A 24,730-nucleotide genomic window follows, 5' to 3' on the forward strand; every position below is an offset into this window, starting at 1 on the left:
AAAAAAAAAAAGAAAGCATTTCTTTTTCCATTATGTTTCTCCCAGTAATATCAAGTCAGCTTTGCTTCAGTTTGTATTTTGAACCAATGCTGCCTGCAGCCACCCTTCAGTAGTTCTTACAGCTCAGCCCTCATAACCCTTGGTCTGCTGGAATGCTCTCTGATGGAGCACCCGCCCGCCCCAACCTAAGTAACTACACAAAGTCTTGCTGGTTCAGAATGGAGTTGCTGTTTCTTGTTTCTGGCTGAGAGTAAAGCCCTAGTTAAAACTTACCTGCTGACACTCACAGTCACAGATGATTTGGTGACCAGTACACAGGGAGACCAAGTGATGCTTTGCTAGGTGTTGTTTGTGTTTGAGTTTTGGTTTAGTTCTTGCCATCTTAGTAGAAGAGCTGGGGAAGGGACAGGAAGAGGAGCAGAGGCAGGACGAGCAAGGACAGTGTAGTGCAGGTAGTGGTAGGAACCAGCCCGGTCCTCCTCCTCATCCCCCCTCATCCTCCCTCCTCATCCCCCATCCCTCCCTCATCCTCCTCGTCCCCCAACCCCTCCCTCATCCCCCTCCTCATCCCCCATCCTCTTCCTCATCCCCCACCCCCTCCCTCATCATCCTCATCCCACTCCCCCTCCCCCCTTACCTTCCTTCTTGGACTGGTGCTGCTGTTGGACATCTCGTTCTCCCTCTGCCTTTGCTGGCATCTCCTGTAGGTCCTCACGTGTCTTCTGACTACACTGAACTCCCCCAATCCTTCTCTGAGACTGGTGCCCACAGTTGACAACCAAGCTCTCCTGGGGATAAGAGGGGAAGCACGTGTGGCCAATGAGCTTTGGGGCTACAGAGAGCTGGCTTCAGATCTTGGCTCTGCTGTTAATCATACTACTTAAGCTCTTTGCCCCTCACTTTGGTCCTTCCACACAGGTCTGGTTATAACTAACCTCCCAAGGATGTTTCAGGGTTAGTGGAAGGTCAGAGGTGCCCCGCACAGTAACTGGCTTACAGGAGAAGCTTCTTTTTAGCAGTAGTGGGTTGTGTTCTCATCAGGTTGGATAGAGCCCGGCCTGGTGAAACTGAGAAAAAAGCTTGTTCTTTTCTACACTTGGAATTCATGAAAAAAGTTATTAGCTCAGGGAATCTTAGGGTTTATTAGGTTTGTCAAGAAGTGACCCATGTCCCAGTCTCGTTTTGGTCCACATTCTCCACCCCTGTTGGGAATACACATTTTAGAAGAGGATATTACAGTGTTACCAAGATTTTATCTTTTCATTTATTGAAGAGACACAACTATATTTAGTCTGAAGTTTTTCTCTTCCACCCTGTAGTTTCAGTAGTTGGGCTCATTTTATAAGAGCAGGTGGATTCCTGCCTAAATGAAAGATATAAATAGATCTTGTGAACCATAGGAGGAAGAAGAGTGGCCCAGCAGCTCCTCAGATTACAGGTAGCTTTGTTGTGGAATCAGACCTCGCTCTGCAGCACGCCAGGGGTATAAACCTACCTCTATTCTCCCTCTGTGATCCCTGTTGCCACAGTTCCCAGTCACCTTTGAATTCTTAAAGAAGCCTCTGTTTAGGGTATTTTTTTAATTCAGCAAGCACTGGCTGCATGCCAGCTTACTCAGAAGTCACTCAGCCAGCCCAGAGTCTAAGAGTAAAAGCAAGGCACAGGATTTAGCTTGCATTTGAAGCCAGAATATCATAATGCAGGAAGCAAAGAGAATGAAGAGCTTCTCTTTATCTTCCCAGGGGGACATTGTGTCCTGTGCTGGCACCTATATCCACGTGTGGAGCATTAACGGGAACCCCATCATGAGCGTGAACACATTCACAGGGGGGAGCCAGCACATCGTCTGCTGCTGTGTGTCCGAGATGAACGAGTGGGACACACAGAATGTCATCGTGACAGGGCACTCAGATGGAGTGGTTCGTGTGAGTTGAAAGAAAAATTCATTAGGATATTTGTTGCCCTGGTGTACCTGAAATTTGCACCTGTCTACAGTTCAAACACACCTAAACAGTTTATCATGTTGTTAGGCCCACTCTTGCTCCAATTCAAACAAGCTTTGGCCAGTGTATTATCAGACGTGAGGGGCATCACGTGACTTGGCCTCCCTTCTTCCTGTCTGGTAGATGTGTTGGTGCTCCTAACCAGTTGACAGCCTGACCCAGGAAGCCCGATTACACAGAGTCCCATGGTCCACTGGGATTGCTAACAATGCAAACTGCATTAAGTGTTGGGTTTTCGGCTTGTCAGGTGGCTTCTCAAGGAAAACACAGCAAGCCAGAATAGTCTCTTTCACACAGAGACTTTCGGAGCTTACACATGCTCCCAGCCCTGTTCCCTGGCGAGGATTCAGCTGATTGCACTGGAGCCTCGATGTAGTTTCTCCTTCTCTTAGATTTCTGCGGTAGGCCTTGCAGAAAATAAAGTCAACAGGGTGATTTACCTTTGTAGTCTGTTTAAGCCTTTGAGGTTTTCTGTTTCAGGAGATTTTTCTTGAGCCTGTTTTCCTTCAGCTGTGTTCTTTGTGAAGGCCAAGAGTAGCTGATTGCCACCCTCCTCAGTATGGTCACATGCTGAGACAGCGAGGCTGTGAGCCCATCCGCTCACCACACCCTGTGCCCCAGACAGCAGGTGGACAGCACGGGCTGCACACCCCTGTCCCCAGGCCTGCATGCTGGAGAGCAGCCTTTCCCATTGCCACACCTGTGAAAGGTTATGAAAGAGCTCTATGACAGGAGCGTGGGATTCTGCTTCCTCTGTGCCTTCTTAGAGACCTCAGTTATATTAGTGTATGCAAGAGTCTGAAAGGTGTTTGGAGGAAACAAAGTTCACTTAGTTGAAACCTGTTTTTAGACTTATTTGACTGCAGTCCTCTCTCTCTCCTTCGAAACAGCTGTGACATGTAGGCAGTCCTTGGCCACATTTTCCAAGATACTGGGAAATTTAATTGTACACAATAATAGAAATTAAGTTATCCATTTAACCCTGAGAGCTCATCTTCATTCAGTAATGTGTAAATTGTTTCCTTTAACTATTTTATTTTCATACTTACTTAAATTAGTTTTGGAGAATGGAATTTTTGCAAGTTCCTGAAACACCAGCTCCTGAGCCTGTTGAAGTCCTAGAAATGCAGGAAGACTGTCCAGAAGCACAAATAGGTACTCAATGCTCTCTATGAAATTATCAGTCGTTTTCATATTTCCTTTTTTTAAGCATCACTGTGGGTAAACTTACACTAAACACCGTGAACAAGAGCCTGCGGTTGGGCACTGCCCGTCCCATGATTCCTTTGGGCAGACACGCAAGGTTTCCTCCCGCCCACGGGACACCATTCACGGCAGTAGCATCTGTTGACTTCCACTCTTCATACTAAATACAGTACTGCTTCTGAGAGTACTGAAGGCTTGGGCTCTCACTTCTGAAAATACAGAGCAGATTTGGGGGGCTCGGTGTGGGATGAGTCACACAAGCTGTTCGCCCCAGTCCCTCGTCACCCCTGCCCTCTGCGTGCCCAGTGAGTGCAGTGTGGCTCATAGAGTGGCCTCGGGTTCATGGGCTCTTGACAGAGACAGACCAGAGTCCACCTTCAGAGTGCCCACCCCAGCCTGCTCATGTATAACATGAATTTGCACTGAAGCCTAGTGACCTAGGCCATTGTCTATTATTTGAGAAGCACATTAAAATTTTTGAGTGAAACACAGAGATTTTGATTCATATCTGGAGTGACTGAGAACGGTAAGCAGACCTGAGATCTGCTTTGCATTACCCATCTCCGGAGAAGCTGCTCCCAGGGTGCGTAAGGGACTTTCTAAGAAGTGTGACCATCAGGTCCTCTGTCCATGATTAACTTTTGTACACCAAGAATTCAGTGTTACTTAATGATACAAGGGAGTTACTGAGGGAAACTTGGAAAGATACAAGACACTTCTCTTCTCACTTCTCTTTATAAGCTGAAAATAGTCTTTACTTTGCATGCCAAGAAGTAGCAAAGATCCCATAGGGAGGACATTTCAACACCTGTATTATGTTAAGACATGCAAATTTCTACATCATTGATTGCAGTCCCACCAATAAGTTATCTGGGTGTTTGGGGACATAAAAATTCAGTTCAACAAGTGTTTGGGGGTTACCTGTTTATATGTCAGACATTGATTTAAGGGGTCCAGTGAGAAGTGGGTCACCTTTTCTTTCTTGAACAAAACTTTTAAGTAAGTAGTAGTGGAACATGATATAAATAAGTGAATTAGAAGAAGGCGTCAAATTCAGGATAGCGAGACATTTATATGTCTCCTTCTCCTCATGCACTCAAATTGTGGGCAGGGTCGGGCAGAAGAGGCAGAGAGGAACAGCAGCCCACAAGGAAGGATTGACTCTGAACTGTGGAGGAGCCATGGGACTTGAAGGCACTTGATGGGGTGAAAAGGTAGACAAAGTAGGGGTTTTTGGGAAATCATAGCCATTTCCAAGGCTACTTATTTGGGAACCTCAGAGTTCATCATGATTGTAAGCCACTGGGGTGAAAACATCATTTACATTAGTCCACAGCATTCCTAATGGGTAATAAAGGCAGGGAAATAAAGTATTTGTCTAAAAAAATAAAATGTATGTGGAGTGGGCATGCTCATTATTATTTTCTCACCTTTTTTATATACTACGTCTCTTAATATCCCAGGGCGTTGGTTCCAGGACTGTCTGCAGATACCAAAATCCAAGGAGACACAAGTGCCTGATAAAAGGCACAATTTGCACATAACCTAGGCACATCCTCCCATACACCTAAAATCATCTCAGCAATACCTAATAATGATGTCAGTGCTGTGTAAATTGTTGTGATACTGTGGCGTTTAGGGAATAATAACAAGAAAAAGAAAGTACAGCAGTAGACCACAGCATTTCCCCCAAACCTTTCAGTCCATAGTTGGTCGAATCCGCAGATGCAGAACCCATTGATAGGGAGGGCCAGCTGTCCTTGTTCCTCATGAATCTTCCCCCGGAGACTTTATTCCAAGGGAGTGGAGAGTTAATGTGAGAAAAGGCAAACTAACAAGGGCAAGAGAAAGAAAAATAAAATCCTAAATTAAAGTTTTCAGCAATAATTCACTCATATCTGTAGTCCTTAACTTCTTAACTCCTGTATGCAAGGGCCCCTTCTCTCAAGCTTCCCTCTACTGTCCTGTAGAAAGAATGTCCAAAAGTCATTGTTTAGGGCGAGTATTTCAAGAACACAAGAGGCACAGAACTAGTAAGTAACACATTGACTGCCAACTAGAAAAAAAATTTTTTTCTTGGAGCCAGGGTGTTTTATTAGGCTAAGCACATTAACTGCTGTATATGAGTTGTATTTAATTCATGCTAGTTTTGAGCCTAGGGCCTCATGAAGCATGTATAACTCACATGTCTCTTGACCTAGTAAAACACTGTGGCCCCAAGGGAAAGAATTTTTTTTTCTACTGTGGTAGTCAGTGTGCCAGAGATGTGTAAGTTAATATGTGTCACAAGGCCATATTGCCATTTGTGCTCAAAACTGATGTAACTTAAATACAACTCAGATTGCAGCTCACGTGTCAGAGGAGTCTAGAAGAGGGAGAAAATAGATGTTCAGCTGAAGACACTTGGGGTGAGATTTTAGAGAAAGTAGTGTTTAAACTGTGCCTTAAAAGGGTTCCAATGTTTGGGTAACATTGGAACCCAAAGAGATCAGAAAGATAGGCCTGGGCAGGGCCAAGGGCCAGTGGCAGACCTCACTGTCTGGGGGCAGGCCTGCGCGGAGCGCACCTGCCGGGCTCTGCCTGGCTGGACCTTGCTGGAGAGCACAAGGCCAAGGCAGGTTTGAGACAGATTATATAAGATAAAGAGCCAAACTATGGATTTTGACCAACGTATTCCCCAAATTCTTTCAGAACTTCTGCCTTTTTTTTTTTTTTTTTTTATTCTAACCAAAAATCCCAGCATTTTTCTTTTTTGTTACACTTCAAATATTATGTCTACAGTGACTTATCTGGTGGAACAAAGCTGGGTCTGACTACTTCTCCCGATGCTTCCCAGGGCAGGAAGCCCAAGACGAGGACAGCAGTGACTCAGAAGCTGAGGAGCCAAGCATCAGCCAGGACCCAAAGGACGCTCCCAGCCAGCCCAGCAGCACCAGCCACAGGCCCCGGGCAGCTTCCTGCCGAGCAACTGCTGCCTGGTGCAATGACAGTGGCTCCGACGACTCCAGGCGCTGGTCCGATCAGCTCAGTCTGGATGAGAAAGACGGCTTCATATTTGTGAACTATTCAGAGGGCCAGACCAGAGCCCACCTGCAGGGTCCCCTTAACCACCCCCACCCCAATCCCATTGAAGTGAGGAATTACAGCAGATTGAAACCAGGTAAATTGAAGTCTCATGTCTATTTCCTGCTCCTTGGAAGTGGTATGAGGGGTCAGGGGTTGAGACGCATGGGGGACTATCTCCAAAGTGCTCTGTGACCTGGCCCAGCATACGTGAAGGGGTCTTCTCATGTAAGGTGGCCTTAGAGAGTCTATCCTCTAATGATGTTTGCAACATGCTGGGCATTTTCTTAAAAAAAAAAAAACACCACAAACCAAAACTGGATTTATTTACAAATTGTGAAATCATGAAGGTTTTTGAAAATAGCAAGTTATTGATTAATAAACAAAGCTGTAGGTGCAAGTACCTTTGTCCAGAACAGCATGAGAGGCAAGGTCCCCAAGAGGAGAAATTTCAAGCATCTTCTCACATTGAAGATTTCTCTTTTTCTTTAGATTCTTTTCCAGTGAGACATTCTCCAATTTGGCCAATAATTAATGTTAAGCTAAATTGCTTTACCTGCAGCTAAGGCAGCAGAATTGCACAAGCTGCTGTAACCATATGTTGAAGTGTCCTCGTTTCCAAGGCCACCATCTTAAGGTACATCTACCCTCTGCTGGCTGTGCTTGATTTAGGATGTCACATCCTCCACTTCTCCACTCCAGGCTACCGGTGGGAACGGCAGCTGGTGTTCAGAAGCAAGCTGACTATGCACACCGCCTTTGATCGGAAGGACAACGCACACCCCGCCGAGGTTACCGCCTTGGGCATCTCCAAGTAAGTGTCAAGCTTGTTCCATCTCCTCTTCCCATCTGAGTCATTTTCTTAGCCATGGGCCACACACCCCAGTCCAGTCTTTGGGAGAAATAGATTTCATCTGCATTTTCCATTCGTGCGAAAGAGATAAATCTAAGGAAGAAACCTGACACCAAATAGATTTTAATTCGGAATTTAAAAAACAAAAATTGCCCTCTCTGTTCTTGAAGGAGCAAGGTTTGATCCCAAGGAAGTTGAGCTGGAAGTGTAAGTTCTGGCTCAGCTCCAGTTCTTTATCCATACTGCCTGTCCCCTTGTCACCCACACCCGCTGAGCGTCAGAGGGCCTCCTGTGCACATCGCAGCAGAGCACTTGCACACACTGACCGCCTCCATCCTGTTTCCTTCAGGGACCACAGCAGGATCCTTGTTGGTGACAGTCGAGGCCGAGTTTTCAGCTGGTCTGTGAGTGACCAGCCCGGGCGTTCGGCGGCTGACCACTGGGTGAAGGATGAAGGAGGTGACAGCTGTTCAGGCTGCTCAGTGAGGTTTTCACTCACAGAAAGACGACACCATTGCAGGAACTGTGGTCAGCTCTTCTGCCAGAAGTAAGATGAGATATATGTTTTTTGAGTTTCCGTAGATTAAGTTCTTGGAATGTTAACTATGTCCTGCACGCAGGTTCTGATTCTGGTCCCCGTTATGAAATGCTGTGTCAGTTTAGACCGGTCTTCACTCTTCTCTCTGTTCTTTCCTGTTCCTACAAATATGAACTATTTCTGTCCTATTAAAAAGTACAGAAATAATCACCCCAAACACGTGGTCACTCATGACTCAGAACATGCAGGTGCAAGGATTTCATCTGTTTCCTGTAGAGATTTCCCAGTCGCTGCAGAGGACACTGGACATGCACTGTAGGCCCTCCGGCACCCTCCGCCCGCCGCACCTGCTCCAGCCTTCTCGCTGCGTGAGCCGGTGTCCCTCTGTAAACGGTCCATGGTGCTGTGTGTTCCTCAGCTTTCCTTTTCCACTTTACGTAGCACATGTCCGCACACTTCTAGAACTTTTTTACTCAACATTGTTTTTGAAATCCATTCATTTAGGTAACTGTTCTTCTGGTACGTTCATTTTTAAGTAGTATTAGTTATCTTACTATATGACTATATCCAAATTTATTTCCCTTTTGGTGACATCTTAAGTGTTTTTCCCTTATGTTATTAATACTAGAACAATGCTGCAGTGCACACCCTTATCTGTGCCCTTCTCATACACAAGCTGGAGTTTCTCTAGAGGAGGCAGAATGGAATTGGTGAAACATAGACTTATTCTTGACTTTAACTGGTTCTTGCCAAATTACTCTCCAAAACCGTAGTGGTAGTTTACCCTACTTCCAACAGGATGTGAAAGGTCTTCAAATTCTTTATCATGCTCGGTATTGCCAAACCTTTTCACTTTTGCCAATCTGATAGCTATGAAATGGTGCTTTGTGGTCTTAATGTGCGCTGCTGGTGAGCTTGAACAGCTTTTACCTACTTGGATCTCCTCTGGGGTAACGTGGCCCGTTTTCCCTTTAGTTTTGCCTGTCGTCTTTTCCCTTTTCCTGGAGACTTCTTCATATATCCAGGCTCCACTCCCTGTCTTTTATACGTCTCTCAGATTCTCTCTGCCACACTATGGCTTAGGTTTTAACTTGGCATGTGTTTTTTCTGTCACGCAAGTTTTCAAATTTGATGCAGTCACATTTATTACTCTTTATCATTTTTGCTGTTTTGTACCTTAAGAATTCTTTCCCTGTCCTAAGATCACAAAAATGACCTTATTTAATATCTTTGAAAAGTTTCAAAATTGTATTTTGCAGTTCAGGCCTTTAATTGATTTAGAATTTATTTGGGGGTACTTCCCCCTGTGGAAAGCCAGCAGCTGTCCCGTCACCCTTGGCATGGATGTCGCCTCTGCTCCCAGGTACATGCGAAGAGTGCTGAAGAGCGAGAGCCGTTGGTCGTGTGCTTTGGAGCTCATGCGGCCTTACTCCAGAGTACTTGCTTTGGAGCAGTTCCCAGGCTTTGTAGGCAGGATGGGTTTATTGGTAAGGAGGTGGGCTGTGGGTTTGCACTGATGAAACACTGACTTGTCGCCTCCGGCAAGTCACTGAACCTCTGTCAGCTGCAGTTTGTTCACCTGAAAATGTGGATTATCAGAACTCTCCTCATAGGAGTGTGGAGAGAATGAAATGAGATATGTACGTGAGGAAAGTGGCAAGGACCGAGACTGGCGAAACAGGTGTTCTGCAAAAGGTGTTGGGATTTTGGGGGGTTTTTCTTAAGTCTTCTCTCCTGGGCAGTCTGATTCAAGATGAGGATGCTGCTGACCGTTCCTCTTGGGAACTTATGTGAGGTCAGCAGAGGACCCTGTCTTATCTCTTTGTGCTTTGCAAGGTCTGCTCTATAAAACCTCGAAACTGAGTCATTTCTGGAAGTCATCACCCCAGTTTGCCTACTGGCACACGTCCTTTCTTTGTAGTGTTTAATTTTAAAAATATTGTTTAAGTGCAAGTGATTCTTTAAATTTCCACTAGTAGCAAATGTGGACAACACTGAGCAGTGATCCTGCAGGTGAAGCCAGCATGGACGGAAGCGCTGTCCACCAGTGTGTGGACACTGTCCAGCCAGTGTGTGGTTCAGAGCTGTCGACCCTCCTGAGGTTACGCAGGTCCTGTAACTGTCCTTTAAACCCCATAAGCTTGTAGCACTTAATTTATTCTTTAGACACATTTCCTGGTAGATTGGTGCATTAAATGTAAATCACCATTTCAGTCTTATGAAAATTCAAGCTTAAAGTGATATAATGCCACACCCTACTTTATTGCAGATTTAGGCCCCTTGAATACTTTCAAATAATTTGAACATCTCTTAAATATAGTCTACTTCAAGCAATTCTACCAACATAAATAGGAAATGAGGCTAGGTGTCCTGGCTCATGCCTATAATCATGGCATTTTGAGAGGTTGAGGTTGGAGAATCACTGGAAGCTAGGAGTTTGAAATCAGCCTGGGCAACATAGCAAGATCCTATCTCTACAAAAAAATTTTAAAAATAAGAAATTAGGGCAGCGCCTGTGGCTCAACGGAGTAAGGCATCGGCCCCATAAGCCAGAGGTGGCCAAACCCAGCCCTGGCCAAAAATAAATAAATAAGAAATTACCTGGGCATGCTAAGTATACACCTATAATTCTAGTTACTCAGGAGGCTGAGGCTTGAACCCGAGTTCAAGGTTACCATGAGCTGTGGTGGAACCACTCCACACCAGGTTGGTCACAGAGTGGGACCCTGTCTCCAAAAATAAAAATGAAATGAGAGCATTTGGACCAGAATAAAAAATGCCAAACTACCTGTTTAAGAAACAGTTGACTCAACTTAAACTTTATCTAACAAACACAGTGTAACCTAATTATATGTACCCTTACATTAATCTGAAATAAAAACCAGATAAATTAACTTTAAAAATAATTGGAGAGTATATTAATCAAAATGTTAAAAAGCACAAAGAAATTTAATAGTGATCAAACTTTTCAAACAGGCAGTGAGTCTTCTAATAGCCAAAGTCAACCTCCAAGTAAAGACATTAACATACGTGCCAAGTTTATAGGCCGTGAGACCCAGTTCTATGCAGGGGAAATGGCCTCACACTCAGCTCTGCAGACCCACTGACTTCATTGTCTTAGAAAATCTTGGGGTTTTTTTGTTTGTTTTTTTTAAGACAGAGTCTCACTTTGTTGCCCTCAGTAGAGTGCTGTGGCATCATAACTCACCTCAACCTCAAACTCTTGGGCACAAGCAATTCTCTTGCCTCAGGCTCCCAAGTAGCTGGGACTACAGATGTGAGCCACTGCGCCCGAGCATGTCTTAGAAAATCTTAACTGTGTTCTGTATTCTGTTTTTTTAATTGTCTTCGGTCAAAGAAATCGCTTCCCTGGCTCAATACTGCTTTTCTTCATAAATTAAAAGAATACAGTAATCCTGTTAGTCCTTGGTCCCAGCCCTTGCAAGGCGTTACACTCACAGCTTTCCATCCTGTTCTCAGCGTTTCTGGCCCCAGAGTTCTGGGAAGACCTGTAACTAATTATTGGTTTTTCTTTTCCTTTAGGTGCAGTCGATTTCAATCTGAAATCAAACGCTTGAAAATCTCATCCCCAGTGCGTGTTTGTCAGAACTGTTATTATAACTTACAGCATGAGAGGGGTTCAGAAGACGGGCCTCGAAATTGTTGAAGACTCAGCAGGCTGATTGAAGACCCTGCTCTGTAGGCCTCTTCCCGACTCCCCTGTCACAGTGCGGAAGGCATTGGAAACAATCTCCGTTTACACAGCTCTTCATACCGTGTGTCTGAAGCGTTGAATTCAAAGGGATCATTGAATAAAACGGGTGTAGAGTCCAGTAAGGGGCAGATGCTATTCAGGTGAACCGCGCGAGAAGGCCAGGAGGTGGTTCCCAGGAGCAACATTTCCAATACCCAGTTCTCCCTGACAACGTGGCTGTCTCCAAGAGAAAAATCCTCACTTATTAACTGTCTTTTCTTGCATCTCATTTTTATAGAGCTACTCATCCTTATTTGGAAAAACAACAACCAAAAAAGGCTTTTAGAAAATGGTTGTAAATCTGACTTCTTTGCAAGTAACTATATATATATATTGTAAATAGGTATAAAGGCCTTTTTTTCTAAATAAGGACTTATCTGCCTGTAACATGAAATTTCAAACTAAACCAACTAACTCAATGAACTACTATGGTTTTATCTGCCATCCCTCACCTACCAATTAATTATAAATATGTTTTTTAAAAATCCTCAGAGACATTACCTGTGGTCTTTTTTTTCCTTTCACCCCCAGCCTGTGTGCCTGATGTCGTTTCTTTTGAGTTGCCCACAGTATCTCCACTTCAGCTAGGCTAGTAACCAAAATAACGTGGACCTTCTCTAGAGAGCAGTGTGGGAGAATAGGAGCCCCCAGCGTAAGGTAACCCGGCAGGACTTGGGTGGCTTGGACCTGGCTACGCACCACCTCAGTGTTGTTCTTATGTAACAAGGCCCCTTTTAAATTTGTATGTGGACTGCTATTGGTCAGAGCAGACCTTGTTAGCATTGCGTAAAGATGGTCAGGTGACCCGTGTAGCGCAGAAAACAGCCCTGCCTCTACTAATGAGAAATATATTTGCATGTAACCCCAAATTAGCTTCTCTTGCATAGAACATAATAAGTATGTGTCTTTGGTGACACTGATGTTCTACTATATCTTAATTTCAAAAAAAGGGTTAAATTAAAAAAAGAAGAAAAAAGTGTACAGAATTAACATATAAACTTCGTTGTAAAACTGGATCATGTCAGAACTGCTTAAAGTTAACCTTTACCACTTAATGTCATCTACCTGAAAACAGTGAGATTTATACTGTATCAATGTCTATTTTTTTGTTTTTGCTATGAATATAATTACAGTATTTTAATATTTAGTTATTTAATTTGTTCTACTAGTTGGATACAGAACACACAAATCCAGGGGGGTTAAAGCTGGAGGGCTAAGGGATAAGTTTAGTTTACAGAAAATAGCTTTGGTGGTGGGATTTTTTTAAATGTGTGTTATGTACAAATATATAATATATATATATATAAAAAAACAAATGAAACAGTTAATCTAGATTTTAACATTTTCAGATACTTAGTGATAATATTATGAACCATTCTAAAAGCTCTGTAATTTGAAAAATGTAGGATCATTAATGGCCCAAGAAGGGAAGGACAGGCCTTCACACCTTCACGGAGGTGTCATACAAAGGACAGTGGCTTTGGCTTTTCCAACTTTTCATCTTTAGGCCCTGGTGAGAGGCACATTATGCACTAAAATGCACATATATGCACATGCATTCAAAAACAGGCGTCTGGTACAATAGTGATCTTGTACCTAACGGGCTGAAACCAGCTTAAGAACAAATTTGTTCTTCCTGATAACTAGGTCTCCAAGAGAAAATGTAAAGGCTGCTTTAGTGCCTTATGCTTACTAAATTTAAATCTTTATTTACCTAGGTTTGAGCCTACAGTCTATTTATGATTACATATCAAAATTGATTAAAACACTTCCATTTCTAAAAGTTCAAATATACTTGTTAATAAAAGGATTATTGGCATTAATACTTTTAACTTGAAGAAAAGCTGTGTTCTGTTTTCCTTTCTGTGTCTTACTCCCCTCCATATCCCTCTTTCCCCACACCAACTTACTTCAATTCTAATAAATAATGCTGATGTCCAACAGCTGCAGAAATCGTGCTGTCAGTACCTGGGGCTCTGCCCCGCCGGGCCCTTTGGATGACTTGTAGCAGTGTTATTCTACACTTTTTAAAAGACGCGTCCTCCTTTTGTCCATGAGCCATGTTCACCCCCTACCCCATGGCAGAGGTGTTTTTAAGACTTGAACATATGAATGTGTGTATGTAGTTAAGTTAAAGGTTATTCCTCTTTGTAATATGAAATTATATGGGATAAACACTTTTAAACTTTCCGACACAACTTCCATAACTAGAAGATGGAAGCCAAAACCCTCATGATAGTATTTCCTCTGGCAGCTGGTGCTGTGGGCAACTGTTTTGTTCAATCAGGTTTGTTTTTTGGGTTTATTTTGGGGGGGGGGGTGGTTTTGCTTCTAAAGCAAAAATCACAGACTCACTCATAGATACATCCATAAACTAAACGTATGGATATCTTTCTGTGTTCCGTGTAAATTTATTTACTAACATATTCTCAACATGTGCACCCGCCTTTCTGTGGTCTATATTCTTTCTCTCAGAGTACCTCACTGGGCTCCTGCCTGATCTTTGTAGCTTGTCCATCCACCCGTCCATCTGTCCATCCATCCATTCTTTTCATCCACGTATCCTAACATCTGTGTGTAGCGTGCAACTGTAATGTCATGCTTCTGAAGAAAAGAGCAGCTGCCCATAGCAGCCATCCGTCTGGATAATAGCGAAACACTCTAGATAAGTTATTTTGCACTTTCTTATGTATAAAGTTGGTAGAAACTTATTTTTGCTTTGTATCATTTAAATACATTTTGTTTTGGTAAATGAACTGTGTATAAAATATTTATGCCGTTAAAAACTGTTTTTAGAAAGTATTTTTAATTTCAGCAAGTTCGGTTACTTGTTGCATGACTATTAACACAGCTGACTTTTTGTGTCAGTGCAATGTATATTTTTGTCCTGTTATTAACTTGTAAGCCCTAGTATTGGCCAATTATTTGTACAGCAAAGAAGTAAATTGAAGATACTGGCTAAGACTGGATTGATTGTGGACTTTTGTACTATACTGCAGAATCCAATATCTGTTTCTTGGTGGTTATGTAAAAGGCCTGAAGAATTACTATCTAGTGTGCAATCTGTGAATCTGAATGTTCATTGTATATCTGTCTCTAATGCAAAAAGGTAGAGTAACACAATTACAATACATGATTAAACGCAATAGTCCAGGTACTTAAGTAATTTTTTTTTCATTTCAAATAAATACCTACTATTTACCACCCCCCCAAAAAAAAAGAAAAGAAAAAAAGAAAAGTTGTTTTTAAGTCAGTTCTTTAGGGAAGAAAAAAACAAAAACCGAGATTGAATAATTTCCTAAAGTTTGTGTAGTTCTTTTCTAGCTGTGAATATTTCTTTTAGAAGCACCTACTTAAGATTGCAGAGATGTTGGCCTCTAGGGTTCCTGTTCCAATTCCAGCTGAATATTCTAACACACCAGGCTTCCTACATCCTGAGCTCCCCAGTTGTGCAGGTGACAGTAGGGACAAGTGGCTTCTGAGGGAGATGACCCTCAAATTTGGATGCACAGGGAAGGCCTGTCCACATTGCCTTTGCTCATTTTTCTGAGCCTTATTCCCAACCCATCATGTGAAAAGGAGCATACTGTGTGTGTGTGTGTGTGTGTGTGTGTGTGTGTGTACATGTGCACACACACACGTGTCTCCCACTCAACTCCAGTCCCGTCAGGACTGCTCTAGCACCCTGCAGTCCTGGAAGTGCAGCAGCCGCTGGAAACTGCTCCTTCCAGCTCAGCCTTCAGTCTGAGGGCCTGAGAGCACACAGATCCGTTTTTGTTAGTAGTAGCTTATTTGATTGTTTTTAAACTTACTTGGTTTTAGAATAGCCAAAAGAGGGTATAGAAAACACTTTTTAAGTTTATTTAGGCTGTTTTGATTTCAGTTTTCCTCTGTCTACATATAGTAAACTCATTTTAAGCTTGAACAGCAGATTCCCAAATCTGAGAATATTGTGCTTATTGCAGATTCTACCTCAGTGCAGCTCCACTTTAGGCAGAAGTTAAAGAACTTTCAGAACAGTAGCAATTTCTCTAAAAGTAAATTAATGGTAAGAGAAAACCCCGGGGCAGTTCCATTCTTTACTGTGCTGTTGCTCAGAGCTGTAACGCCCTTGAGAAGGATCGCAGTGCAGAAATCCAGAGGCTAAAAGAGCCAGTATGCCCGTGATGTTCAGTACGTCCCTTTCTGCCATTTGCATCTCATCATCTACAGAATTCCATCTCCATGCCTCACTTTAGATCAGCGGTTCTCATCTTGTGGGTCGTGAACTGTATTAAAGGGCCACAGCATTCAGAAGGCTTCAGATGGAAGTGGCCAACACCAGTTCAGTCTCTGCTTTATGACCACTCCTTCCCCCGACCCACTGCAAGCCTCTTTTTTGTGGTTTCTTTTGACTTGCTGGAGTGGGCACTAAGCCAGACTACCATACCCGGACATGCACGGTGTTTGGAGAGCGCTGAATGGGCGTGAGAGCTGAAGCAGCAGCTGTAACAGTGTGGGCATTCAGGAAGCCTCTCGTTCCAGCCTTCTCTTTGCATCAGGTTTTCCCATTTTAACACCTACCTGTGAAGATGGGAGGGTCTAAGCTGTGCTGCTTTAAACTTCTGGTCCTAGGACATTTTGATCCTTCAGAGTTTCAAAGACCCCAAATTGATTTTGCTTAGTTATTGTATTACAAATTAAAACTGAGTTTTATATATGTATATATGGTATATAGAACTCATTTTAAAATAATGCTAAGACCATGATATATTAAAAAAGTGCATATTTCTATTAAAAACTTTCCAGGCTGGACACAGTGGCTCACACCAGTCATCCTAGCACTCTGGGAAGCCAAGGTGGGAGGATCACTTGACCTCAGGAGTTTAAGACCAGGCTGAGCAAGAGCAAGACCCCGTCTCTGCTAAAAAGTAGAAAAACTAGCTGGGCATGGTGGTGCAAGCCTATAGTCCCAGCTACTGCAGAGGCTGAGGCAGGAGTTGGAGTTGCAAGCTATGATGACGCCTGGTCAACAGGGTGAGACTCTTGTCTCAAAAACAAACAAACAAAAACTTTCCAAAACCCCCCAAAAATTCTTCTGTCTGGCTTAATAGAAGACAGATGGATTCTCAGCTGCCCCCGCAGTCAGCCTGCTGTGGTACTCAGCTTTGGTTGAAGCATCTGAAGAAAATCCAGATACGTACTTGAGAAAAGGAAGAAGAAGATGTGACAGCTTTTTAAGATAATTGATTCTTAAAAGTGATAGTTTTAAGTTTAATAGCTTATTTCTTAAAGATTGATTACTACATCAAATCGGTTGACTATGCAGCATGAGGTCAAAAAACTCGCATCATCATACACATTAAAATACCACCCGCAGTCTCAGGAAACTTTAAGTCATGGTGGCTGATGCAAGATTTCAAAATTTTTGCTTAAAACCTAAAATCCTATCATTGTCAATAAATATAGAGTCTGCTGGTTTCTCTGAAGTGACAGGCTCAATTGTTAATTTGTCAGTTGCTCTTCGAGCTGCCACGGTGTCCTAGGAGAAAAGCAGCTAGTTCAGCTCACGGTCACCACATGGAGCTTCTGTCCCAGACAACTGCCGGACTGCAGTGTGCGGGTGGACGCATCTCGTGCTGTGACGCACTGCTTACAGGTCAAGATTTACTAAAAGTAATCATTTTTACTCCTTCTCCAAGGGTATTCTTAGATCACACAAGCACTTTACTTTCTGCACGTGGTGCCAAAAGTATGATCCCTATTGCCAGTAGTTTGGTGCCACTGTCTTAATTCATACTAAGGTTCCAATAGTTTTTCCCATCCTTGCATTTCACCTCAGTGAAAATATCAGTGCAATGAAAAAGGCAAATAACATTTCAGTAGTATGATAAAATTAAACTTGGAGATGCTCTGAAAGGGTCTCAGGACCCCCTAGGCTGTGGAAACCAGACTGGGAGAACCGTGGTCCAAGGAGAAGGTGCCGAAGGCGACACTCCCTAAACTAACAAGGCACACCCATCTCAGACTCAGGCTGCTAGTAAGGACTTAAGTCTCGTTATTATTCCAGCGAGGACTCTAAATTTCTAATGTAAAAAAACTGTCAGACCACTCTGTTAGCAATGGGTACAGTTCTGACAAGCGCTAACTCCAGTGAGGAGAGTCAACCTGGGGTCTCGAGTCCTCGTCCTACCACTCACTGTGTGTTTTGGGGACATGATTTCATCTCTCCATGTCTGAGTTTCTTTATATGGAAATTTTGATTATATCTGTCCACAGAGAATTGCTGTGAGGATCAGACCCTGCGATACGTAGAGAAAAGGTAGTGCTTACAAGCATGTTTCAATACATTATAGTGTGAATCTGGAAACAAAACAGAAAAGGGAGGACACCCTACAGCATCTTCTGAATGCTAAGTGAAGCCAAGGACGGGGAGGCAGGATGTCGGAGCAGGGAGAACTGGAGAAGTCATCACGCTCAAATCCACATTGAACCCTAGAGGGAAGGGCCGCAGTGGTGCTTGGTGTTCCCAAAGCAGGGCTGCTCCTTAAGTAGAATCCACCGCCCTGCTGCCAGGCTGACTCCCTGGTTTGCGTTCTGTCCTTCAGGTGCCTGCAGTGCAGGCGTACTGAGCAAGCTGTCCCAACACTACCCATTTGTAACCATGTCCAAGAAGACAAAGCATCAGAACTTCAGCCTTGGCCTTTAGCTGTCATGCAAGCTGCTTTTTAGTGCAGAGGGCAGAGTTGTTTAAAAGAAAAACTACTTGTTATGATCCTGCCCTCAAGCACTACTATAAATTTCAAAAGAAAACTCTATCCTACAAACATGGTATCTGTTCATAAAAGGAAGCCACTCCTTTAGAAACTGACTCTAGAAAAATAAACCATGGAGCAAAGGTCAACTAGGCAGTCTCTGGTTACGAAACGTAAAAATCCTTCAGTCTGGCTGAGCTGGCCGAGAGGAAGGAACCGTTCTACTGAAGCAGCGCTGGCCTGCGCCTGGGGTGCTAGTTTCCACCTGCAAATGCAGATGTGTTTCCTTGGAGCAGTTGCTGCGTTCAGCTGCATCTGAGGGCTACACAAACATGACATAACTACCCTCTCTAAGAACTTTCCAGCCTATAAACAAGAAGTTTGCCTTCTGCAAACTGTCATTGAATTTTCAGCAAACGTATTCTATTCTTGACCGTTTCTAATTCAGTACAATTCTCCCTAGTTTTAGCTCTACAGTCTCTATTTTCATATCATCCTGTTATTTCATCATCTCATCTTTGATTCTTTACCGATTTCACAGTGAGTTACTGTATGATACAAAGCCTTCCCAGGATAGTCTCTTCTACTCCCTGGGTTGTTTCCCGGCAGGGTTCTTGCAAACTTCCTTCCCCGCCTTCTTGCCCACCAGTTTCTGTTGTTTGAATGGCTTGCCATGATTTTCCTCTTCCCCCATTTTAATTTTTTTTCATTTTTAATTATGAGTACATAATATTTGTGTATATGTATAGGTTAGATATGGTGTTTTGATACAGCCATATAAGGTGTAATAACGAAATCAGGTTAAAATTGGGGTATCCCTCACCTCGGGCCACTTATCATTCCTTTGCATTAGGAACACTCCCATTCCACTTTTTCAGTAAAGTATGCCCTAACTTGCTGTTAATTATAATCATTTTGTTGTGTTATCAAATATTGTTCGTTCTATCATATGTATTTGGGCACCCATTAACCATTCCCATTTTATCCCCTACCCTCCCCACTACCTTTCCTGTCTGGAAACCACCATTCCAGTCTCTATCTCCATGACATCCATTGTTTTAATGGTTAGCTCCCACATAGGAGTGAGAACATGTGATACTTGTCTTTCTGAGTTTTATTTCACTTAAACATAATGCTCTCCAGTTCTACCCCAGTTGTTTGCTGTAGATGGCAAAGTTTCATTCTTTGTTATGGCTGTGTCTGTGTGCCATATTATAATGACTCCTTTAAATGGGGATACTCCTGTGAAGACTTTGTATTTGCTGTGATACACTAAATGGAATTCTCCTTAACACCGTCCCCAGCCTTACTGTGAGGACAGGATGCTGTGACTCAACCCACCTGGCTTTGCCTCTCACAGTTGACTCTGTAAAAGCAGCGACAGGGGGCCTGCTGCCTTGCTGGAGGGTCCCAGCCCCCACCTCACACCCTGCAGGGCCCCCACCTCTTTGCCCCAGACTCACTGCTTCCAAAATCGGGACCAAGCCCTGGCCGTGCCCTCTGCCTGCAAACATCCCAGCCTCTCATTCCAGAGGGCGTCCTGCCCCAGCCCCTGGAAAAAGGAATGTTACATGAAGAACCCAAAAAGAATCTGGACAAGTCTTTTGGGGTTTAGATCACACTCTTTTTATCCAATCACATTTGTACACAGTTGTCAATCACGTCTATCCAATGAAGCCTCCATAAAAGGCCCAACAGGACAGGGTCCAGATAGCGTCCATTTAGCCGGACACCAGGAGGCTCCTGGGGACGGCACGGAAGCTCTGAGCCCCTTCCCACAGGCCTCGCCCTGTGCATCTCTTCATCTGTATCCTTTGTCCTTTATAATAAATTGGTAAAGGTGTTTCCCTGAGTCTGTGAGCCACTCTAGCAAATTAATAAAACCCAAACATGAGGTCATTGTAACCCCAACTTGAAACCCTGTCGGTCAGAAGTTCCACAGGCCAGGACTTGCAACTGGCATCTGAAGAGGAGCTAGTTTTAGGGACTGAGCCCCACCTGTGGCCTCTGACACTATCTCCAGGTAGTGTCAGAACTGCAGTGGTGTCTGCTCCAGAACCAACTGCTCATTTCGTGGTGGGGCGAGATCCACCCCCCTACATTTGGTCACAGACATCTGTGTTTATGATTTTTGCACTGAGTTACAGAAGAGGGGAAAAAACAATCTGGGTTTTTCCTAGTGGTATCAGAGAGGGGGACTGCTGGATAATGAGGTGACTGTGTTTTACATTCCGGAGGTGCCGTCACACAGTTTTCCAAAACCCTTGCATCGCTTTACTTTCCCACCAGCAAAGAGTTCGTGTTCTCAGGAACAGCACCGACCAGCCACTCTCCCTCTTTGTGTCACCTTCAAAATCTCATCAAAATGGAAGCATCTTTAATTAGGGCACAGGCCACTTCCCAGTATATCTGGGAGGGACAGTACCTGTTAAGGAAGCAGGGGACAGTGACAAGCTGTCCCAGCAGCTCTGATGCACCGAAGTCTGGGCCTCCCCACCACCTCTCCTCACTCCTGCCCCAGCTGCAGCCAAGGTCAGGGGCCTTCCTGAGTAGACCAGAACCAAAGCCCCTTCTACAATGTCTCCCCAGCTCAGCTGCAATTTCTTTTAAGGGCAGGGGGGATTATTTCAGGTACTGAGATGATGATGTCTTGTTACAATGCAGTTCCACAGTCACACTAAGTGAACACACTAACCATTGTTTACTGAAGGACTGAGGTCCTGGGGGATAGCAGGAATCAATCATCTTAGCAGTGTACGTTATAATTTAAAGAATCACCTTTTCAGGGGAACAATAAGTGCTACCTTTTGTGAAAAGGATGGAAGCCCAACAGTTAGCAGGAAGCTTCTGCCTTCTTGGGAGCTAGAGCCGTGGGGTATGAGTGAGCTTCCTCACTGCAGGGAGGCTCTTACTGAGAACTCCCATGAAGTTTTTTTGGCCCTGGTTATATTTTTTAATATTAGTGTATGTGCTTGGTCATTGCCCCTCCTCAGCTGAGGTTGTCATAGACTAGGAGCTGTCCCTTCTCTTTCTGCTATAAAACAGAATTGTCAAGGTGGGACTTCCAGTGATGGTTGAGTAGAGGGTGGCAAATCTAAAAAGCATCTATAACACTGCATAAAACTGATCTTTCAGCACTCTGGCCATGGGACAAGGACATACAGCAACGTGGAAAGCATTTACGCCTGGAAAACTGGGGCATGCAGGAGTTAGTGGGGACTGGCCTCGGCTGCTCTGCTCTCCCCACCCCGCCCCCACCTGCCGCTGGCTCGTATATGTGGAGCTGTCCCAGGGCAAGACAGACCAAGAGAACTCTAGAGGTCAAAGGGGACTCACTCAGTTTGAAACAGTGGACAATGTTTTATTTTGAATGAATGAATTAAGGTATCTTATCCCATGAGAAAATGGCACAAAAAAGTCAAAATGTGATTTGTTTTCATTTTATTTTCCTATCTCAGTTTTGGTAAGAGTCAGAGCACGGAACACACACCGTGAACCATCACCCACACACAGTCTATAGTAACCGTCCCCACTTTTCCTTTGGTGAGCAAGGTGTCTCTATCTTTGCTCTAAACAAAGCGCAAATGGAGAGATACCACGAATGAGAAAAGAGCGTGTGTGTGGTCCTCTTCTTCACCAAGAGTAAATGTGTGCCCAACACCACAGGGAAAGCAGGGAGCTGTCCCAATCCCACAGGCCAGGAGGTCAGTGCTTTCAGGGAGCCTCCCAAACCAGTCCGTTTGGAACAATCAGTCACTGCTGGGAAAGAAGAGCCTGGGATTTCATTTTTCACCACCATGCTGCTAACTGGGATTTAAGCCCTCTCAGTGCAAATATAAAAATGATCAAAGTCAGGATTATATGGCTATCTTTTGCTAAAATATATTCTATTTTAATATACATGCTATAAAAAGGTATGCTAAAAAGGTCAATTTTAGAGCTCTGTTAAAATTAAGAATTTATTTTTTTACATCTAGAGTAATGTACACCCACCTCTAAAAGTGTATTTGAGAAAACCTGTTACGGTGACCCCAATATCTTGTTTTTAATAATATTGATTTTGTAATACACGTCTTTAGTAATGCTCTCTTATAATTCTGGATCTCATTGCCTCACCCATTACTCTGAATAAGAACGTAGAGGGATCCGTGAGTCTCCAAGGAGTTCTTCCTTGTGCAGACTGCCAAGGTTTTAATGCTAAGTTCCTATCACAAAATTTTCATTTAATTTTTTTAAACTCTGCTATCCTAAATTATTTTATGATCAAAATTCGAAGCTGTCCATGTGCAAATAAAAAATGTGAGGTGTTGAAAATTCACTTGGAGGCAGCCCGATTTTCAGGGTGCTCATCTCCTCCTAGAATAACACTTCCAGGGCTGGTGCTGGACTTTTAGGGAAGAGTGTGAAACTCGCTGAGCCCGTCCCGGGAGACGAGCCAGCCGAATGCACGCCAGCCCAGGAAATGAGACTCTGGGTGCCGAGCGCACCCACGTCTGCTCTGGCCACCTAGCACACAGGCCAAGGCCGAGGGGGGAACCCACCTGCGGACCAGGGGGCCCTGCAGCCTTTTGTTTTAGGTGTCATAGCCAGAAGGAAGCATAAAATAACTGAAATTTGTTGCTGATTTAAACAAAAATATTTACTCTTTTCATTAGCAAAATACTCTTTATAATTAGAGCTATTTCTCCCTCTGAACATTTAACCAGAAGCACTGGACAGTGCGACGTAGATGTGGCTGTGGAGATCGCGTGGTGGCGGCAGCAGCAGCAGCAGCTCATACGTCCACTGATGAGAAATTTCCTCTCATCTGGTGACAGTGTCTAGTCTACCAAAGGAAAGGTTTGGCATTTGTGTGCTTTTTTTTTTTCTCGGTAGGAATCACTTCTGCTTGATTTCTATTCTTAGAAGAAAAAAATCATCAGCTGATGTCCTCACATTTGTGACATGATGCAAAAGAGCAATTAGGACAAAGATGAGCTGGCAGCTGGTCTCCAGGCGGGTCTTCCTTCTTGCTCAGTGAGTCCCCAGGGCACTGCCCCGAGGACCAGAGGAGGCAGCAGGGACAAGGGCCAGACTCTCTTGGTCCAGCATTCCCCACTGTGCTTTAGACACCCCCCTCCACTCGCTGGCTCCCCCATCTGTGCTGGCGGCTGCAGAACTTCTGAAGCTGGTTCAGGGAGAACAAGGAAAGGAGACCAGGCCACATGTCCCTGTCCAGGCTGCCTCCTGGGCTCCTGTCCTCTGTGGAGATCCAAGCAGGACTTGTCCACAGTAGACTTCATGGCAGAACTCTGTTTCTCCTGACGAGTTTTGCGAGGTTGTGTTTTTTCACACAGTTTTATCAGAAGTAGAATTTGATCCCTGCTCTGTCTAACAAACCAATAATTGCAGAAATTTCAAGTTCCCTCTCCTGATTTTTTTTCTTTTCCTCTGTACCCTGAGGACAGTATCTCCTATACTTTGAACCTACCTAAAACAGAATGTTTTCCCCTGGCAAATGATTACTGCTTTGAAAAGTGGACAGTCTTTTTTTGTTTTTTTTGATCTGACTAAGCCCTTTAGAAAATACTTCAGATAATGTGAGGAGGAAGTTCAGGAGAACCCACTTCCTGCTGTGCCTTGCATAAAACATTTTGCTAAAATTAAGAGCCTGCTCCAAGTACAAAAGTAAATATTTGTGCAAAAGGGCACACTGCCAGGTGCAATTTTAAGACATCCTCAACTTATTCATTTTATAGGGCTTGACTCTTTAAAACACAAGTCTTTTAAATCACGAAATCTAGCAATTAAGAGGAAGGAAGTTCACATCAGAAAATACACTTTAGAAAAAGTACAAGATATTCTGCTGGCGATTTGCTACTTATCTCATAACTTAGATCAAGTAAGTGTGTGTTAAATATTCACAGTAATTTCAGAGAGAAACATTCATGTCTGTAAAAATTTCTATTACATTTGCAACCGTTTTTCTGGACAATCACAAACTGTCATCCATCAGTGCTTCCCTGCAGGGCTCCCGTGTGGCAGCTCTTCCCTCTCGAGATCCAGTTACACCTTCAAGGTGGGCTGGAGGATCCCTTTCTCAATCAGATGAGTCTTCAGGGTTTTATATATATTCAGCTGCTGTTCTGGCTGGAGCACCAACAGCTGCTGTAGCACTTTGCTGGGATTCGGACCCCTGATGACAAGGCAGAGAAGACAAAGTTCATGCTGTTTTAACGGAGCTGAACGAGGTCTACCTCCCAACTTAAAGTAAACCATTCCTTTAAGCGTGGAGTAGCAATCTTTAGAAAATTGAAACAGCTATTAAGAAGAGCTCACTTTAATATCTGATGTAGTGTGGAGGGTGTTGGGAGGCCTACCACAGCCATATGCAAATCCATCTCCCTCCTCCTCCTAAGACAAAGATGCAAAGAACTTGGCTAGCCCCACCCCCAGAAGTTCTAACAAGACCCTAACCAGACAGGCAGCTGTGGACACAGGGCATAGGTGCGGAGACACAGGGCGCAGGTGGGGAGACACAGAGCAGGTGGGGAGACGCAGGGCTCAGGTAGAGAGACGCAGGGTGAAGGTGGGGAGACG

General features: G+C 43.9%; 2 protein-coding genes across 2 annotated transcripts in view; one reads left to right on the top strand and one right to left on the bottom strand.

The window, feature by feature from the left end:
* The window catches only part of WDFY3 (WD repeat and FYVE domain containing 3), a 290,805-nt gene extending 276,242 nt beyond the window's left edge, over positions 1-14,563 (top strand). The window contains exons 61-66 of the mRNA XM_023513344.1: positions 1,743-1,925; positions 3,062-3,158; positions 6,046-6,369; positions 6,975-7,086; positions 7,475-7,672; positions 11,207-14,563. Of these exons, the coding sequence (XP_023369112.1) occupies positions 1,743-1,925; positions 3,062-3,158; positions 6,046-6,369; positions 6,975-7,086; positions 7,475-7,672; positions 11,207-11,330 (1,038 nt within the window). The 3' untranslated portion in view covers positions 11,331-14,563. The remainder of the gene's footprint in view (positions 1-1,742; positions 1,926-3,061; positions 3,159-6,045; positions 6,370-6,974; positions 7,087-7,474; positions 7,673-11,206) is intronic.
* A 9,131-nt stretch (positions 14,564-23,694) lies between these two features.
* Positions 23,695-24,730, bottom strand: part of CDS1 (CDP-diacylglycerol synthase 1) — a 55,669-nt gene continuing 54,633 nt past the window's right edge. Inside the window, exon 13 of the mRNA XM_012805329.2 lies at positions 23,695-24,326. Within this exon, the coding sequence (XP_012660783.1) occupies positions 24,197-24,326 (130 nt within the window). The 3' untranslated portion in view covers positions 23,695-24,196. The remainder of the gene's footprint in view (positions 24,327-24,730) is intronic.

Source organism: Otolemur garnettii, unplaced genomic scaffold, assembly GCF_000181295.1.
Source record: "Otolemur garnettii isolate 467f Iridium unplaced genomic scaffold, OtoGar3 scaffold00039, whole genome shotgun sequence".
NCBI lineage: Eukaryota > Metazoa > Chordata > Mammalia > Primates > Galagidae > Otolemur > Otolemur garnettii.